At 38.2% G+C, this 20,524-nt stretch overlaps 1 protein-coding gene across 4 annotated transcripts in view; it reads right to left on the minus strand.

Annotated features, from left to right (window-relative positions):
- The window catches only part of LOC137250789 (potassium channel subfamily K member 1-like), a 290,326-nt gene that overhangs the window by 197,274 nt on the left and 72,528 nt on the right, over positions 1–20,524 (minus strand). The window contains exon 2 of one of the 4 annotated variants that reach the window (XM_067784280.1): positions 286–1,215. The exons of the other annotated variants lie outside the window; for them this stretch is intronic. Within the exon in view, the coding sequence (XP_067640381.1) occupies positions 286–293 (8 nt within the window). The 5' untranslated portion in view covers positions 294–1,215. The remainder of the gene's footprint in view (positions 1–285; positions 1,216–20,524) is intronic. 4 annotated transcript variants of the gene reach the window in all.

A 20,524-nucleotide genomic window follows, 5' to 3' on the forward strand; every position in this document is an offset into this window, starting at 1 on the left:
TGGTATACGTATTTATGTGTGAGTACCAAGTACAGCTTTTTGGGTTGCCGCTACGGGATTTCCTGGATGAAGTTTACCGCTTGACTTTTAATTTATGCTTTACACATATGTATATGCCCGAACAAGGGGGAACTAAGGTGAGACTGTACCTTTTTGCTTATATAACAAGGTAATGCGGTTTTTTTGATAAAAAACGAACGGTTTAATATACCGATCGCGGGGGGAGTATTTTGCTGTACTTGGGTATATTATACGTATTTTACTTTTGTGCAAAAGTGTACTTACTTTGGCATCCTCTGTACTCTTGTTTGTCACCTGTCTTGCTGCGCTGAGTGTGCTGTGTATGTTGTTGTTGTTGTTGGCGTACCACTTGTGCAGGTATACTGCTCGTGGCTATAATAAACTCTGCTGCTTCCTTATGCAGATTTGCCTGTGCGCCCTTTTTTGAGCGCTTTTTCTTGTACGTATGTGTGTTTATACGCTGTGTGTCCGTGCCCTAGACGGGTCACTTTAACTTATTTTTTCCTCTCGAGGAAAATATTTCATAAAGCAAACCTTTTTTGTTCTTTTTCTTTATTCTAAGTTATTTATTTTTTCAATATAGGTATATGCTTTCTTTACTTTTATTTGCCGCACTTTATTTAAATCCTTTTACGTATATATTTTTGCACTTTTTACTTAATCTTTTATTATCTTTCTTTTTTTTCACAGCTTTTCTTACTCTTACTTTCAGCGTTTACTTTTTATTTATATGTATCTGTATGTATGTAGCTCTAAGCTTAGCACTTTTACTTAGTTTTTATTTTTCACTTTTATAGCTTTTGCACTTTTATTTCTTTATATGCGCGCCGCGTACCGGGTAAGTATTTTATATCTTTATTAATTTGTACGTTTATGTTGTTTTCTTCAAATTTTCTTTAAATTTTCTTTTTACCGGTTAGGGTTATAAGGTAAGTATGCACGTATGTAGGTATGTAAACCACGGGTATGTGTATTTGTATTTAAACTTTTTAATTTAATATATGTTTTGCACTTCTTTTTCCACTATGTATTTTTGTAACGAATTTTTTGTTTTTAACTTTTGGATTTATATCCTTTTTTTTCACTTTTTTATGTCGCTGGTTCCAATGGCGTCAAAGGACCATGGATAAGATTCAGGGTATATGGGTAGGGAACTTCAATAATCTTCCTTCCAAATAAAAACCACGGCACTTCCTTCACCAAATATAATACAACTTTATTTTAAAGAAATTCACTGAACTTTCACAAGCACTAAATATTCTGCGAATAGTGGCGGATCGATCGACGGTAATTAGCGAACTAAACTTACATATTAAGCCGTAAAATTTTCAGCCTCCTGCGCAGCTAGGAAACGGTAACTATTTATATGTTCGTATGTATGTAAAAGGAATGTACAAAGTTGAGTGCACGGTACTTACAATACACAAAAATTTATAAATTCTTTGTTAAGAGGGTGGTTCATTAAGGTAAGTATTTTAACACATTTGCAGGGTATTTCATTAGGTAAGTATTTTTGCAAAAGGTTGGTATATTAGCAAACGTAAGTATCTTAAAAATAGTTAATATTTCATTAGGTAAGTATTTTTAGCAAAAGGTAAGTATCTTAAAAATAGTTAATATTTCAATACTTCATGTTACAAATAAATTTTGTGAAATCATTGTATACTACAATTTATAGGTCAATTAAATTTGGGCTCATGTCTTCAACAAGTAGAAAGTTCTAGATTTCAGGCAATGGGCACAACGAAAATATTTTGAAACATTTGGCTTTTTCAACAGTAAATTTCCATGTGATTTGTTTACATATTTGCACAGTTAATTTGTGCTACTGAATTGAGAAAGGCTGATATTAGACGATAAGTAGAAACTTCAAGCTTTCAAGCAATGGGCACACCGAAAATATTTTGAAACACTTGGCTTTTTCAACAGTAAATTTCCATGTGATTTGTTTACATATTTGCACAGTTAATTTGTGCTACTGAATTGAGAAAGGCTGATATTAGACAATAAGTAGAAACTTCAAGCTTTCAAGCAATGGGTACAACGAAAATATTTTGAAACACTTGGCTTTTTCAACAGTAAATTTCCATGTGATTTGTTTTCATATTTGCACAGTTAATTTATGCTACTGAATTGAGAAAGGCTGATATTAGACAATAAGTAGAAACTTCAAGCTTTCAAGCAATGGGCACAACGTAAATATTTTGAAACAATTGGCTTTGTCAAGAGTAAATTTCCATGTGATTTGTTTACATATTTGCACAGTGAATTTGTGCTATTGAATTGAAAAAGGTTGATATTTGTACAATAAGTAGAAAGTTCTAGATTTCAGGCAATGGGCACAACGAAAATATTTTGAAACATTTGGCTTTTTCAACAGTAAATTTCCATGTGATTTGTTGATATTAGACAATAAGTAGAAACTTCAAGCTTTCAAGCAATGGGCACAGCGAAAATATTTTGAAACACTTGGCTTTTTCAACAGTAAATTTCCATGTGATTTGTTTACATATTTGCACAATTAATTTGCGCTATTGAATTGAGGAAGGTTGATATTTGTACAATAAGTAGAAACTTCTAGATTTCAGGCAATGGGCACAACGTAAATATTTTGAAACAATTGGCTTTGTCAAGAGTAAATTTCCATGTGATTAGCTTACATATTTGCACAGTTAATTTGTGCTATTGAATTGAGAAAGGTTGATATTTGTACAATAAGTAGAAACTTCTAGATTTCATGCAATGGGCACAACGTAAATATTTTGAAACAATTGGCTTTGTCAAGAGTAAATTTCCATGTGACTTGTTTACATATTTGCACAGTGAATTTGTGCTATTGAATTGTGTTTGCGCCTAACTGGCATCTCTATATGTAATCATATCAAACGTCAATTAGTGGCATTGACAGCACTGACTGTCAGCTGTCAATGGCTACTTCCGATTATTCTTAAAGTAGTTAAACAAAGAAAAACAAGTGGAAGTGTTTTTTTATAATCGGCTATAATCCTCGCGTAAGTAAACCTTAGGGTGGGGCCGTGTGTAGAAGTCCACGAAAGTGGGGAAAGCTTCTGACCGCCATTCACCTGGGAATGGCCAGAGCGATTCTTTTGCATGCGGTTCAAGCAGCTCACTACTGCCGGTCGCTTGCGGCCAAGTATCCTCTGGTTAGCCGCTAAACACCCGTTTAGCGGTGAGCTAATGTGAGAAGGCGACAACCTGGCTAGGCCACTCTGACATAATCGGTTTAAGGGCTAGCCGGGGGAGATTTCATCGGCAGCGTCTGTACACCTCTAGGTGCGGCTGCAAGCGGGCGTCTGTCTTGGAGCAAGCGGCTCGCTATATAAACGTGCCAAGTAATATTTTCACCCCCGCTGAGCGGGTTGTGCGCTGGGCTTGGGACCCGCCACGTAAAACCATACTCCAATGAAATATAACAACAAGCCTCGGATAAATACACTCTCTATTGATGACGACCATGGCAAACGTTTGAAGGACAATGAATTGAGGGCATGCACCTGGAACGTCCGCTCCCTGAATGGGATTGGTGCAGATGCCCGGCTGGTTGATGTCCTCGTCAAAGCAAAATCTGACATCACCGCCATCCAAGAAATGCGTTGGACGAAGCAAGGAAGAAAGAAGATCAAAAATTGTGACATATATTGGAGTGGCCATGCGAATAAGCGCAGTTTCGGCGTCGGATTCGTGGTGGGAGAGAGACTTGGCCGCCAAGTGCTGGCGTTCACGCCTGTGGACGAGCGTCTCGCCGCTATTCGAATAAAAGCAAAATTTTTTAATATATCATTCATCTGCGCCCATGCGCCGACAGAGGAGAAAGACGATGAGGTGAAAGACACTTTTTATGAACAATTAGAACGCACATACGAGCGCTGCCCCCGTCATGATATAAAAGTCGTGCTTGGCGACTTTAACGCCAGGGTGGGCAAAGAAGGTGTTTTTGGCCCTACAGTCGGAAAGTTCAGCCTACACAATGAAACTTCTCCTAACGGACTGAGGCTGATTGACTTTGCCGGTGCTCGAAACATGGTCATATCAAGCACGAGGTTCATGCATAAAAAGATACATCAAGCTACATGGCTGTCTCCTGATCGAAATACTCGCAATCAGATCGATCACGTTGTGATAGACGGACGGCATGCCTCCAGTGTTTTAGATGTGCGAACGATCCGAGGACCTAACATCGATTATCTCGTTGCAGCTAAAATACGCACCCGCCTCAACGCGGCTAAAAACAAGGAACAAAAAACACAAGGAAAGCTAGACGTCGAAAAGCTTCAATCACAACAGACTGCCAATGATTTCGCAACTCGACTCTCACACCTGCTCTCTGAGGGCACAACTCATCCTGAAGGAATACAGGAGCAGTGGGAGCATATCTCCAAAGCACTTCATACTGCCGCCGAGGAAAAAATTGGTTACCGGCGGCCACGAAAAAACAACTGGTATGATGAAGAATGCCGCGTTGCAACCGAAAGAAAAGACGCTGCCTACATGGCTACGTTAAAAGCGAGCGCGACAAGAGGAGTGTGTGAACGCTATCGTGAGTTGAAAAGGGAAGCGAGACGCCTTTTCAGGAAGAAAAAAGCAGAAGCAGAAAGGCGTGAGTGCGAGGAGCTTGAGCTGCTAGCCACCAGGAATAACGCCCGAAAATTCTACCAAAAAATACGGCGACAGACGGAAGGTTTTAAGACCGGGGCAAACTCCTGTAGGAATGAAAACGGCGACCTTGTAACTGATGTCCAGAGAGTGCTTAGATTATGGAGGGAACACTTCTCTGCTCTCCTAAATGGAGGCAGCAATTCACCGCGCAGAGATGAAGAACCCGATTCCGCAATCGATGATGATGGAATATATGTCCCCCCGCCCGATTATGACGAAGTTAGAATAGCAATAACCAGATTGAAAAACAACAAGGCCGTGGGCGCTGATGGATTGCCTGCGGAGCTATTCAAGTTCGGCGGCGAGTTGGTAAGGCGCATGCAGCAGCTTCTTAGCAAAATATGGGCGGACGAAAGCATGCCCGACGGTTGGAATCTAAGTGTTCTTTGCCCAGTCCACAAGAAGGGGGATACTGCAAAATGCACCAACTATCGTGGAATCAGTCTTCTTAATATCGCATATAAGGTCCTTTCAAGTGCGGCTTCAGACCTAGTAAATCTACCATCGACCAGATTTTCACAATGCGCCAAACCTTGGAAAAAACCCGTGAAAAGAGAATCGACACACATCACCTCTTCGTCGACTTTAAAGCCGCCTTCGACAGCACGAAAAGGAGCTGCCTATATGCCGCTATGTCTGAATTTGGTTTCCCCGCAAAACTTATACGGCTGTGCAAAATGACGTTGAGCAACACCATCAGCTCAGTCAGAATTGGGAAGGACCTCTCCGAGCCGTTCAAAACTAAACGAGGTTTCAGACAGGGTGACCCCCTATCGTGCGATTTCTTTAATTTGATGCTGGAGAAAATTATACTAGCTGCAGAACTTAACCGCACTGGAACAATATACTATAAAAGCGTGCAATTACTGGCATATGCTGATGACATTGATATCATCGGCCTAAACACCCGCGCTGTTAGTTCTGCTTACTCCAAGCTGGAAAAAGAAGCGGTAAAGATGGGTTTGATGGTGAATGAGGACAAAACGAAGTACCTGCTGTCATCGATCAAAGAGTCAGCGCATATGCGCCTTGGCAACCACGCTACTGTTGGCAGCCATAATTTCGAAATAGTAAAAGACTTCGTTTATTTGGGAACCAGCATCAACACTAGCAACAACATCAGCACTGAAATCCAGCGAAGAATCAATCTTGCCAATAAATTCTACTTTGGGCTAGGTAGGCAATTGAAAAGTAAAGTCCTCTCTCGGCGAACGAAAATCATACTCTACAAGTCACTTATCGTACCCGTCCTGCTATATGGGGCAGAAGCATGGACCATGACAACAGCAGATGAAGCGGCTTTGGGAGTGTTCGAGAGAAAATTTTTTCGAAAGATTTATGGACCTCTACGCGTTGGCGATGGCGAGTACCGAAGAAGATTTAATGATGAGCTGTACGAGCTATACGCAGACATCAACATAGTCCAGCGAATTAAAACGCAGCGGCTGCGATGGCTAGGCCATGTTATGCGAATGAAAGATGATGCTCCGGCAAAGAAAGTGTTTCTATCGGAACCCGCCTATGGAAGCAGAGGTAGAGGGCGGCCCCCACTCCGTTGGAAGGACCAGGTGGAAAACGATTTAAACTCCCTTGGTGTGACCAATTGGCGCCGGTTGGCGGAGCGAAGGAGCGACTGGCGCGCCTTGTTGGACGGCCATAACCATTTAGACGGTTAAGCGCTAATTAAGTAAGTAAGTAAGTAAGTAAGTAAACCTTACAACCCGCAACCCGCATTTTAACGCTAACATTTTGGTCCTTCTAGCCGGATCGCGCAATATTTCCGCAAACTACAGTCCACATCGCTTTAATTTTATAAATTTCATAAAAACCCGCAAATAAAAAATGTCTTCGTTGAAAGTTCGCGATTCTGTTTTAAATGCATTAAAGCGGCATTTGCAATCGAGCAAAGCCGATTCGCTTGCAGTCGACGCAGAGGCTGCAACCACATATTTGCAATTGCTAGAGGAGCAGTGGGAACGTTTCTGCAAAGCACAAGAAGAAGTGGAGGTTTCGTGTGGCGACGAAAACACAGCAGTAGAAGAGCAGGCACGAATTCAAGGTGAGGAGTGGTATTTGATCGCTAAATCAAATTTTAAACGCATTCTTGCGCCACAAAAGCAACCAACCCCTACAGTAACTCCGACTGCACCTGCACGCATGCCGCTACCGAAGCTGCAGTTACCATCCTTTAGTGGCGATCCAACAAAATGGATCACTTTTCATGACGCATTCTGTTCACTAGTGAATTCCAATGCAAGTTTGTCGGACGGACAGAAGTTGCAATACTTGCGCAATTGTTTAAATGATGAAGCATTGGAATTAGTTAGTAGTTTTGCTGTAAGCGACAGCAACTACAGTGAAGCTTGGAATATGCTGACAGTACGCTATAAAGTTATGCGTATCATAGTGGACAGCCATATAAAAGCATTATCATCGATCGAAAAGGCATCGAAAGACTCCGCAAAAGCAATTAAACACGTTTTAAATTTAACATTGCAGCACGTTGGTGCGCTACGTGCCCTCAAACGCTCGGTTGAATTTTGGGACGACTGGCTTGTTCATTTGACTGTTTCAAAATTAGCCTATGAAACGCGAAAACAGTGGGAATTGTCGCTTGTAGCCGACGATGTGCCATCGTTTGCATCGCTTCGAGATTTTTTGGAAACGCGAGCCCGCTCTTTGGAGATGGTGCCCGCTGCCGCAAACGCACGTACAACTGCAAAGAACGTTTTGCATACAACATGCAACCAATTAGTACCAAAAAATCATCCATCATCAAAAACCGCTAAAACCACATCGTGTACATGCTGCAAAGGTGAGCATCGAATATACACTTGCGAAAAATTCAACCAACTCGACGCGAGAGCAAAGCTACCCACAATCAAATCAGAGGGTGCATGTCTAAACTGCCTTAGTAAAGGACATGTCTTCGCTAACTGCCGCAGCTCGTCATCGTGCCGCATATGCCAACGCCGCCACCACACGCTTCTTCATGCTGGTCTCAATACAAACGAGACAGCTCCTGCTATGCAAAATGCCGTCCAAAACAACGTAACGTCGCACTGCGCCGATGCTGAACCCGTAGTATTACTAGCTACTGCTGACATTTTATTGCAAGATAACTCTGGCCGCTGGCAGCCAGCCAGGGCACTGTTCGACAACGGCTCACATGCTTCGTTCATCACGGAGCCCACGAACGTTTACCACAAAATACGTCATCAGCTTGCGTCACGGGTATTGGATCCGTACAAGGAGGTCGCACAAAGGGTGAAGTCAAGTTATCCATAGCGCCAAAGTCACTAAACTCTAAATTTCACGTGAGTACGCTTATTTTATCTAAAATTACTAACGACCTACCAACAAACGCCTTGTCCGAATCACAGTGGCCGCATGTCAGTGGCTTACCGCTTGCTGACCCTAACTATTTCAAACCTGGTCCGATAGATGTCTTGATTGGCATGGACGAAATGGACAAGTTTTTACTCGACGGCCTAAAAAAGGGTGAAAATGGCACTCCGATGGCACATAACACCGTGTTTGGGTGGGTGCTGTTTGGGAACGCAACTCCCTCACAAATAAAACCCCGGGTAATCTCAACGCATTATTTTAATACGCAACTAACTGACCTCATCGCTAAGTTTTGGGAGCTGGAAGAGCTACCACCTAGAAAGTTTTACACGCCCGAAGAGTTATATTGTGAGAAGTTATTCGACGATACAACACAGCGTGCAACTGACGGCCGATTTATTGTACGTTTACCGCTAAAACCCGAGGTGTTGATTGGTGAGTCGCGTAACGCAGCCGTTCGGGCATTGTTGCGAATGGAAAACAGGTTCGCCACCAACAAAGACCTTCACGAAGAGTACTGCAAATTTATGAAGGAGCTTCTTGACTTGGGTCATATGGAGCTAGCTACTCCAACAACGCAAACCGCATACTATATGCCACATCACGCCGTGGTAAAAGAAACAAGTTCTACTACTAAGCTTAGGGTCGTATTCAACGCGTCAATGAAGACGTCGTCAGGGCATTCGTTAAACGACGCGCTAATGGTTGGCCCTCAGCTCCAACAAGATCTCTTCCCGATTTTAGTCCGCTTCCGCACCCATCGCTATGGTATAATTGCGGACATCGAGAAAATGTATCGACAGGTCTACGTCGATAAACGGGACGTCGACTATCAACGCATTGTATGGCGTGAGCATTCATCGCAGCCAATACGCGACTATCGTCTATTAAGGGTTACCTATGGGGTAGCATCCGCTTCTCATCTCGCTGTCAAATCGTTGCATCGCGCGGCACAACAAGCTGGCGCGTTATATCAAAATATCGCAAATATCGTTACGTCAGATTTTTACATGGATGACTTGCTCTCCGGCTCCGACTCTTTCCAAGAACTGACAGCGCTTCAACGTAACATCTCGCACGCCTTATCTCAGTGTGGATTCGAGCTCCGGAAGTGGGCAACAAATTGCAAGCCATTGACATAACAGATGCCGCATGCGTCTACACAGGTGTCTCATCTCTTGGCTGATGGAAGTGATATCCGAACTCTAGGATGTATTTGGCACACGGATACCGACTCTCTTGCGATAGCTTTCAATATAGAGCCACTCCAGTGCGAATTAACAAAACGCATTTTTCACTCCGATACCAGCAAGATTTTCGACCCTCTCTGCCTCATATCTCCATGCACCATTCGCTCGAAAATTTGGTTGCAAAGAATTTGGCGTTGTAATGTCGATTGGGATGAGTTAGTTCCGCCTGAGATAGCTACAGATTGGTTAACGCTTAGAAAAAGCTGGCCATGCTTTCATCGCTGAAGCTAAATCGCTGGCTTGGTACTAGTCCGAACGCCGACACAGAGTTCCATGTTTTCACTGACGCATCAGAGGCTGCCTATGCAGCCGCTATCCACTGCCGCACTCAGTCATCGGACGACGAGATAAACGTCGTGCTCATTGCTGCGAAAACTAATGTAGCTCCGCTAAAACAACTTCTTTACCTCGTCTGGAACTCTGCGCGGCTCATCTAGGCGCTAAACTCGTCCGCCTAATTCAACAAAGTTTTGGTCACAAACTTGAAAAGCTGTACGCGTGGTCAGACTCAACGATAACGTTGGCATGGCTGCAATCAAATCCAAATCGTTGGGCAACGTTCATTGCAAATCGTGTAGCCGATGTACAAGAAGTCTTGCCGTCATCGCATTGGAGACACGTCATCTCAGAGCATAACCCAGCAGATTGCGCTTCTCGGGGTCCCACACCTGCACAGCTCCTCAATCACCGCTTATGGTGGCAGGGGCCACATTGGTTATCTGAAACAGATCGTTTTTGGACGCAGCACATAACGAAACATACTACGAATTTGGAACTGAAATCAATCAAAGCTAGTTCTCATGTAACGCAAACGCACGAAGATTGGGATTTACTAATGAAATTTCACTCTTACAACAAACTCAAACGAGTGACGGCACATATACTTCGCTTCATAAACAACGCTCGCATATCTGCTCAGAAGTCGAGTGCACACGAACGGCTGTCCGGACCGTTAACATGCTCTGAAATCCGCAAAGCCGAATTATCTTTGGTAAGGTATTCCCAAGCTAACGTTTTCCAACAAGAAATTTCTAATTGCCAGGGAAGCCAATACCGATACGTAGTAGCCTCGTTCGTCATCAGCCGTTTTTAGACGACGCAGGCATTTTACGAATGTAAGGCGCGATAACCTCCGAAGAGATCTAAGGCCGAGCTTCTCTTCCAATTTGCGTCGTGCTCCTCTTGATTTTCCCTACAAATTGGCCGGACGGGACCTACATGTTTTATGCCGACTCCGAACGGCATCTGCAAAGCAGATGAGTTTTCACTGAGAGCTTTTCATGGCAGAAATACACCCGGAGTGCTTGCCAAACACTGCCGAGGGGCGACCCCGCTTAGAAAAATTTTCTTCTAATTGAAAAATCTTATTTCTAAAATTTTGATGTTGCTTTGCCCGGGAGTTGAACCCAGGGCATACGGTGTGATAGGCGGAGCACGCTACCATCACACCACGGTGGCCGCTACGAATAGGAGGTCGAATTAAGAACGCATCGTGCACGAACGATATAAAACATCCGATTATTTTGCCTAAAAATTCACCGCTCGCTAAAGCAATAGCCGCCGAAAATCACATGGGTATGTTGCACGCTGGCCTGCAAATGATGCAAGCTGCTATACAACGTAAATTTTGGATCCCTGGTATTCGCAATTTAGTTCGGGGTACATACCGCCATTGCGTACGATGCAAACGCTTGAACCGCAAACCGCTACAGCAGCAGATGTCCGATCTACCACCTAGTCGCGTTACAAGTACGCGATGCTTCCTTCAAAGTGCGGTCGATTTTTCCGGCCCATATAACGTAAAATTTACTCATGGTAGAGTCGCGAAATCAACAAAGGCGTACATTTGCTCATTTATATGTATGAGCACAGGCGCCAAGCACCTAGAATTGGCCGGAGACCTCACGTCTGCAAGCTTTATCGCCGCATTCAAACGTTTCACCAACCGAAGAGGACATTGTCAGCATATGTTCTCCGACAATGGCACGAACTTTGTCGGTGCCGAAAGGGAGCTACGTGCCGTGTTTGAAAGGTGCGTTAACGACGACAAGTTGACATCTTACTTCGCCAACACCCAAGTCACCTGGCATTTTAACACTCCAAGCGCTCCACACATGGGAGGCTAGAATTAAGCCCATAAAGCATCATTTAAAACGCGTACTAGACTACGCGTTACTATCTTACGAAGAGTTTTCAACAGTCCTAACCGAGGTGGAAGCATGCGTCAATTCTCGACCACTCTGCTGGATACCTTCTGACATACAAGACTTTGAAGTGCTAACACCCGGGTACTTTATGATCGGCGAACCAATAAAGGGGTTACCGGAGCTTGACACAGAACCTTTCAAGGGCAACCTTCATCAGCGGTGGCAAGCAATCACAGCAATAAGGCAGCACTTCTGGAAGCGATGGCGAGACGAATATCTCGCGAATCTTCAGCGACGATCGGAATGGGTTCGTCCAACGCAAAACCTACAACGAGATGGTGTCGTGGTTATACACGACAACAACGCTCCGCCCACTAAATGGCAACTTGGTCGAGTTCTCGACAGCTATACCGGCTCAGATGATCGCGTACGAATTGTCAACCTACGAACATCCGAAGGAGAGCTGCTAAGACCTATTGCGAAGCTATCATTGTTACCAACAAAAACATACATTTTTTCACTTTGAATTTTATTGATGTAAACCTTAAATACTTTGCACCTTTTTCTAATTTTGAACGGTCGTTTAAGGCGGCCGGCATGTTTGCGCCTAATTGGCATCTCTATATGTAATCATATCAAACGTCAATTAGTGGCATTGACAGCACTGACTGTCCGCTGTCAATGGCTACTTCCGATTATTCTTAAAGTAATTAAACAAAGAAAAACAAGTGGACGTGTTTTTTTATAATCGGCTATAATCCTCGCGTAAGTAAACCTTACAACCCGCAACCCGCATTTTAACGCTAACAAATTGAGAAAGGTTGATATTTGTACAATAAGCAGAAACTTCTAGATTTCAGCCAATGGGCACAACGAAAATATTTTGAAACATTTGGCTTTTCAACAGAAATTTCCATGTGATTTGTTTACATATTTGCACAGTTAATTTGTGCTATTGAATTGAGAAAGGCTGATATTAGACAATAAGTTGAAACTTCTAGATTTCAGGCAATGGGCACAACGAAAATATTTTGAAACATTTGGCTTTTTCAACAGAAATTTCCATGTGATTTGTTTACATATTTGCACAGTTAATTTGTGCTATTGAATTGAGAAAGGTTGATACTAGACAATAAGTAGAAACTTCTAGATTTCAAGCAATGGGCACAACGAAAATATTTTGAAACATTTGGCTTTTTCAACAGAAATTTCCATGTGATTTGTTTACATATTTGCACAGTTAATTTGTGCTATTGAATTGAGAAAGGCTGATATTAGACAATAAGCAGAAACTTCTAGATTTCAGGCAATGGGCACAACGAAAATATTTTGAAACATTTGGCTTTTTCAACAGTAAATTTCCATGTAGTTTGTTTACATATTTGCACAGTTAATTTGTGCTATTGAATTGAGAAAGGCTGATATTAGACAACAAGCAGAAACTTCTAGATTTCAAGCAATGGGCACAACGAAAATATTTTGAAACATTTGGCTTTTTCAACAGAAATTTCCATGTGATTTGTTTACATATTTGCACAGTTAATTTGTGCTATTGAATTGAGAAAGGTTGATATTAGACAACAAGTAGAAACTTTTAGATTTCAGACAATGGGCACAACGAAAATATTTTGAAACATTTGGCTTTTTCAACAGAAATTTCCATGTGATTTGTTTACATATTTGCACAGTTAATTTGTGCTATTGAATTGAGAAAGGCTGATATTAGACAATAAGTAGAAACTTCTAGATTTCAGGCAATGGGCACAACGAAAATATTTTGAAACATTTGGCTTTTTCAACAGAAATTTCCATGTGATTTGTTTACATATTTGCACAGTTAATTTGTGCTATTGAATTGAGAAAGGTTGATATTAGACAACAAGTAGAAACTTTTAGATTTCAGACAATGGGCACAACGAAAATATTTTGAAACATTTGGCTTTTTCAACAGAAATTTCCATGTGATTTGTTTACATATTTGCACAGTTAATTTGTGCTATTGAATTGAGAAAGGTTGATATTAGACAATAAGTAGAAACTTCTAGATTTCAGGCAATGGGCACAACGAAAATATTTTGAAACATTTGGCTTTTTCAACAGAAATTTCCATGTGATTTGTTTACATATTTGCACAGTTAATTTGTGCTATTGAATTGAGAAAGGTTGATATTAGACAACAAGTAGAAACTTTTAGATTTCAGGCAATGGGCACAACGAAAATATTTTGAAACATTTGGCTTTTTCAACAGAAATTTCCATGTGATTTGTTTACATATTTGCACAGTTAATTTGTGCTATTGAATTGAGAAAGGTTGATATTAGACAACAAGTAGAAACTTTTAGATTTCAGGCAATGGGCACAACGAAAATATTTTGAAACATTTGGCTTTTTCAACAGAAATTTCCATGTGATTTGTTTACATATTTGCACAGTTAATTTGTGCTATTGAACTGAGAAAGGTTGATATTAGACAACAAGTAGAAACTCTTAGATTTCAAGCAATGGGCACAACGAAAATATTTTGAAACATTTGGCTTTTTCAACAGAAATTTCCATGTGATTTGTTTACATATTTGCACAGTTAATTTGTGCTATTGAATGAGAAAGGTTGATATTAGACAATAAGTAGAAACTTCTAGATTTCAAGCAATGGGCACAACGAAAATATTTTGAAACATTTGGCTTTTTCAACAGTAAATTTCCATGTGATTTGTTTACATATTTGCACAGTTAATTTGTGCTATTGAATTGAGAAACGCTGATATTAGACAACAAGTAGAAACTCCTAGATTTCAAGCAATGGGCACAACGAAAATATTTTGAAACATTTGGCTTTTTCAACAGAAATTTCCATGTGATTTGTTTACATATTTGCACAGTTAATTTGTGCTATTGAATTGAGAAAGGTTGATATTAGACAACAAGTAGAAACTTTTAGATTTCAGACAATGGGCACAACGAAAATATTTTGAAACATTTGGCTTTTTCAACAGAAATTTCCATGTGATTTGTTTACATATTTGCACAGTTAATTTGTGCTATTGAACTGAGAAAGGTTGATATTAGACAACAAGTAGAAACTCTTAGATTTCAGGCAATGGGCACAACGAAAATATTTTGAAACATTTGGCTTTTTCAACAGAAATTTCCATGTGATTTGTTTACATATTTGCACAGTTAATTTGTGCTATTGAATGAGAAAGGTTGATATTAGACAATAAGTATAAACTTCTAGATTTCAAGCAATGGGCACAACGAAAATATTTTGAAACATTTGGCTTTTTCAACAGTAAATTTCCATGTGATTTGTTTACATATTTGCACAGTTAATTTGTGCTATTGAATTGAGAAAGGTTGATATTAGACAATAAGCAGAAACTTCTAGATTTCAGGCAATGGGCACAACGAAAATATTTTGAAACATTTGGCTTTTTCAACAGAAATTTCCATGTGATTTGTTTACATATTTGCACAGTTAATTTGTGCTATTGAATTGAGAAAGGTTGATATTAGACAACAAGCAGAAACTTCTAGATTTCAAGCAATGGGCACAACGAAAATATTTTGAAACATTTGGCTTTTTCAACAGAAATTTCCATGTGATTTGTTTACATATTTGCACAGTTAATTTGTGCTATTGAATTGAAAAAGGCTGATATTAGACAATAAGTAGAAACTTCTAGATTTCAGGCAATGGGCACAACGAAAATATTTTGAAACATTTGGCTTTTTCAACAGAAATTTCCATGTGATTTGTTTACATAGTTGCACAGTTAATTTGTGCTATTGAATTGAGAAAGGTTGATATTAGACAACAAGTAGAAACTTTTAGATTTCAGGCAATGGGCACAACGAAAATATTTTGAAACATTTGGCTTTTTCAACAGAAATTTCCATGTGATTTGTTTTCATATTTGCACAGTTAATTTGTGCTATTGAATTGAGAAAGGTTGATATTAGACAATAAGTAGAAACTTCTAGATTTCAGGCAATGGGCACAACGAAAATATTTTGAAACATTTGGCTTTTTCAACAGAAATTTCCATGTGATTTGTTTACATATTTGCACAGTTAATTTGTGCTATTGAATTGAGAAAGGTTGATATTAGACAACAAGTAGAAACTTTTAGATTTCAGACAACGGGCACAACGAAAATATTTTGAAACATTTGGCTTTTTCAACAGAAATTTCCATGTCATTTGTTTACATATTTGCACAGTTAATTTGTGCTATTGAATTGAGAAAGGTTGATATTAGACAACAAGTAGAAACTTTTAGATTTCAGACAATGGGCACAACGAAAATATTTTGAAACATTTGGCTTTTTCAACAGAAATTTCCATGTGATTTGTTTACATATTTGCACAGCTAATTTGTGCTATTGAATTGAGAAAGGTTGATATTAGACAACAAGTAGAAACTTTTAGATTTCAGACAATGGGCACAACGAAAATATTTTGAAACATTTGGCTTTTTCAACAGAAATTTCCATGTGATTTGTTTACTTATTTGCACAGTTAATTTGTGCTATTGAATTGAGAAAGGTTGTTATTAGACAACAAGTAGAAACTTTTAGATTTCAGGCAATGGGCACAACGAAAATATATAGAAACATTTGGCTTTTTCAACAGAAATTTCCATGTGATTTGTTTACATATTTGCACAGTTAATTTGTGCTATCGAATTGAGAAAGGTTGATATTAGACACCAAGTAGAAACTTTTAGATTTCAGGCAATGGGCACAACGAAAATATTTTGAAACATTTGGCTTTTTCAACAGTAAATTTCCATGTGATTTGTTTACATATTTGCACAGTTAATTTGTGCTATTGAATTGAGAAAGGTTGATATTAGACAATAAGTAGAAACTTCTAGATTTCAGGCAATGGGCACAACGAAAATATTTTGAAACATTTGGCTTTTTCAACAGAAATTTCCATGTGATTTGTTTACATATTTGCACAGTTAATTTGTGCTATTGAATTGAGAAAGGTTGATATTAGACAATAAGTAGAAACTTCTAGTTTTCAGGCAATGGGCACAACGTAAATATTTTGAAACAATTGGCTTTTTCAACAGTAACTTTCCATGTGATTTGTTTACATACTTGCACAGTTAATTTGTGCTACTGAATTGAGAAAGGTTGATATTAGACAATAAGTAGAAACTTCTAGATTTCAGGCAATGGGCACAACGAAAATATTTTGAAACATTTGGCTTTTTCAACAGAAATTTCCATGTGATTTGTTTACATATTTGCACAGTTAATTTGTGCTATTGAATTGAGAAAGGTTGATATTAGACAACAAGTAGAAACTTTTAGATTTCAGACAATGGGCACAACGAAAATATTTTGAAACATTTGGCTTTTTCAACAGAAATTTCCATGTGATTTGTTTACATATTTGCACAGTTAATTTGTGCTATTGAATTGAGAAAGGCTGATATTAGACAACAAGTAGAAACTTTTAGATTTCATCAGGCAATGGGCACAACGAAAATATTTTGAAACATTTGGCTTTTTCAACAGAAATTTCCATGTGATTTGTTTACATATTTGCACAGTTAATTTGTGCTATTGAATTGAGAAAGGTTGATATTAGACAACAAGTAGAAACTTTTAGATTTCAGGCAATGGGCACAACGAAAATATTTTGAAACATTTGGCTTTTTCAACAGAAATTTCCATGTGATTTGTTTACATATTTGCACAGTTAATTTGTGCTATTGAACTGAGAAAGGTTGATATTAGACAACAAGTAGAAACTTTTAGATTTCAGACAATGGGCACAACGAAAATATTTTGAAACATTTGGCTTTTTCAACAGAAATTTCCATGTGATTTGTTTACATATTTGTACAGTTAATTTGTGCCATTGAATTGAGAAAGGTTGATATTAGACAATAAGTAGAAACTTCTAGATTTCAGGCAATGGGCACAACGAAAATATTTTGAAACATTTGGCTTTTTCAACAGAAATTTCCATGTGATTTGTTTACATATTTGCACAGTTAATTTGTGCTATTGAATTGAGAAAGGTTGATATTAGACAACAAGTAGAAACTTTTAGATTTCAGACAATGGGCACAACGAAAATATTTTGAAACATTTGGCTTTTTCAACAGAAATTTCCATGTGATTTGTTTACATATTTGCACAGCTAATTTGTGCTATTGAATTGAGAAAGGTTGATATTAGACAACAAGTAGAAACTTTTAGATTTCAGACAATGGGCACAACGAAAATATTTTGAAACATTTGGCTTTTTCAACAGAAATTTCCATGTGATTTGTTTACATATTTGCACAGTTAATTTGTGCTATTGAATTGAGAAAGGTTGTTATTAGACAACAAGTAGAAACTTTTAGATTTCAGGCAATGGGCACAACGAAAATATTTAGAAACATTTGGCTTTTTCAACAGAAATTTCCATGTGATTTGTTTACATATTTGCACAGTTAATTTGTGCTATTGAATTGAGAAAGGTTGATATTAGACAACAAGTAGAAACTTTTAGATTTCAGGCAATGGGCACAACGAAAATATTTTGAAATATTTGGCTTTTTCAACAGTAAATTTCCATGTGATTTGTTTACATATTTGCACAGTTAATTTGTGCTATTGAATTGAGAAAGGTTGATATTAGACAATAAGTAGAAACTTCTAGATTTCAGGCAATGGGCACAACGAAAATATTTTGAAACATTTGGCTTTTTCAACAGAAATTTCCATGTGATTTGTTTACATATTTGCACAGTTAATTTGTGCTATTGAATTGAGAAAGGTTGATATTAGACAATAAGTAGAAACTTCTAGTTTTCAGGCAATGGGCACAACGTAAATATTTTGAAACAATTGGCTTTTTCAACAGTAACTTTCCATGTGATTTGTTTACATACTTGCACAGTTAATTTGTGCTACTGAATTGAGAAAGGTTGATATTAGACAATAAGTAGAAACTTCTAGATTTCAGGCAATGGGCACAACGAAAATATTTTGAAACATTTGGCTTTTTCAACAGAAATTTCCATGTGATTTGTTTACATATTTGCACAGTTAATTTGTGCTATTGAATTGAGAAAGGTTGATATTAGACAACAAGTAGAAACTTTTAGATTTCAGGCAATGGGCACAACGAAAATATTTTGAAACATTTGGCTTTTTCAACAGTAAATTTCCATGTGATTTGTTTACATATTTGCACAGTTAATTTGTGCTATTGAATTGAGAAAGGTTGATATTAGACAATAAGTAGAAACTTCTAGATTTCAGACAATGGGCACAACGAAAATATTTTGAAACATTTGGCTTTTTCAACAGAAATTTCCATGTGATTTGTTTACATATTTGCACAGTTAATTTGTGCTATTGAATTGAGAAAGGCTGATATTAGACAACAAGTAGAAACTTTTAGATTTCATCAGGCAATGGGCACAACGAAAATATTTTGAAACATTTGGCTTTTTCAACAGAAATTTCCATGTGATTTGTTTACATATTTGCACAGTTAATTTGTGCTATTGAATTGAGAAAGGTTGATATTAGACAACAAGTAGAAACTTTTAGATTTCAGGCAATGGGCACAACGAAAATATTTTGAAACATTTGGCTTTTTCAACAGAAATTTCCATGTGATTTGTTTACATATTTGCACAGTTAATTTGTGCTATTGAACTGAGAAAGGTTGATATTAGACAACAAGTAGAAACTCTTAGATTTCAGGCAATGGGTACAACGAAAATATTTTGAAACATTTGGCTTTTTCAACAGAAATTTCCATGTGATTTGTTTACATATTTGCACAGTTATTTTGTGCTATTGAATGAGAAAGGTTAATATTAGACAATAAGTAGAAACTTCTAGATTTCAAGCAATGGGCACAACGAAAATATTTTGAAACATTTGGCTTTTTCAACAGTAAATTACCATGTGATTTGTTTTCATATTTGCACAGTTAATTTGTGCTATTGAATTGAGAAAGGTTGATATTAGACAACAAGTAGAAACTCCTAGATTTCAAGCAATGGGCACAACGAAAATATTTTGAAACATTTGGCTTTTTCAACAGTAAATTTCCATGTGATTTGTTTACATATTTGCACAGTTAATTTGTGCTATTGAATTGAGAAAGGTTGATATTAGACAACAAGTAGAAACTCCTAGATTTCAAGCAATGGGCACAACGAAAATATTTTGAAACATTTGGCTTTTTCAACAGTAAATTTCCATGTGATTTGTTTACATATTTGCACAGTTAATTTGTGCTATTGAATTGAGAAAGGCTGATATTAGACAATAAGTAGAAACTTCTAGATTTCAGGCAATGGGCACAACGAAAATATTTTGAAACATTTGGCTTTTTCAACCGAAATTTCCATGTGATTTGTTTACATATTTGTACAGTTAATTTGTGCCATTGAATTGAGAAAGGTTGATATTAGACAATAAGTAGAAACTTCTAGATTTCAGGCAATGGGCACAACGAAAATATTTTGAAACATTTGGCTTTTTCAACAGAAATTTCCATGTGATTTGTTTACATATTTGCACAGTTAATTTGTGCTATTGAATTGAGAAAGGTTGATATTAGACAACAAGTAGAAACTTCTATATTTCAAGCAATGGGCACAACGAAAATATTTTGAAACATTTGGCTTTTTCAACAGTAAATTTCCATGTGATTTGTTTACATATTTGTACAGTTAATTTGTGCTATTGAATTGAGAAAGGTTGATATTAGACAATAAGTAGAAACTTCTAGTTTTCAGGCAATGGGCACAACGTAAATATTTTGAAACAATTGGCTTTTTCAACAGTAAATTTCCATGTGATTAGTTTACATACTTGCACAGTTAATTTGTGCTATTGAATTGAGAAAGGTTGATATTAGACAATAAGTAGAAACTTCTAGATTTCAGGCAATGGTCACAACGAAAATATTTTAAAACATTTGGCGTTTTCAACAGAAATTTCCATGTGATTTGTTTACATATTTGCACAGTTAATTTGTGCTATTTAATTGAGAAAGGTTGATATTAGACAATAAGTAGAAACTTCTAGATTTCAGGCAATGGGCAC

Source organism: Eurosta solidaginis, chromosome 4 (assembly GCF_040869045.1).
Source record: "Eurosta solidaginis isolate ZX-2024a chromosome 4, ASM4086904v1, whole genome shotgun sequence".
Lineage (NCBI taxonomy): Eukaryota > Metazoa > Arthropoda > Insecta > Diptera > Tephritidae > Eurosta > Eurosta solidaginis.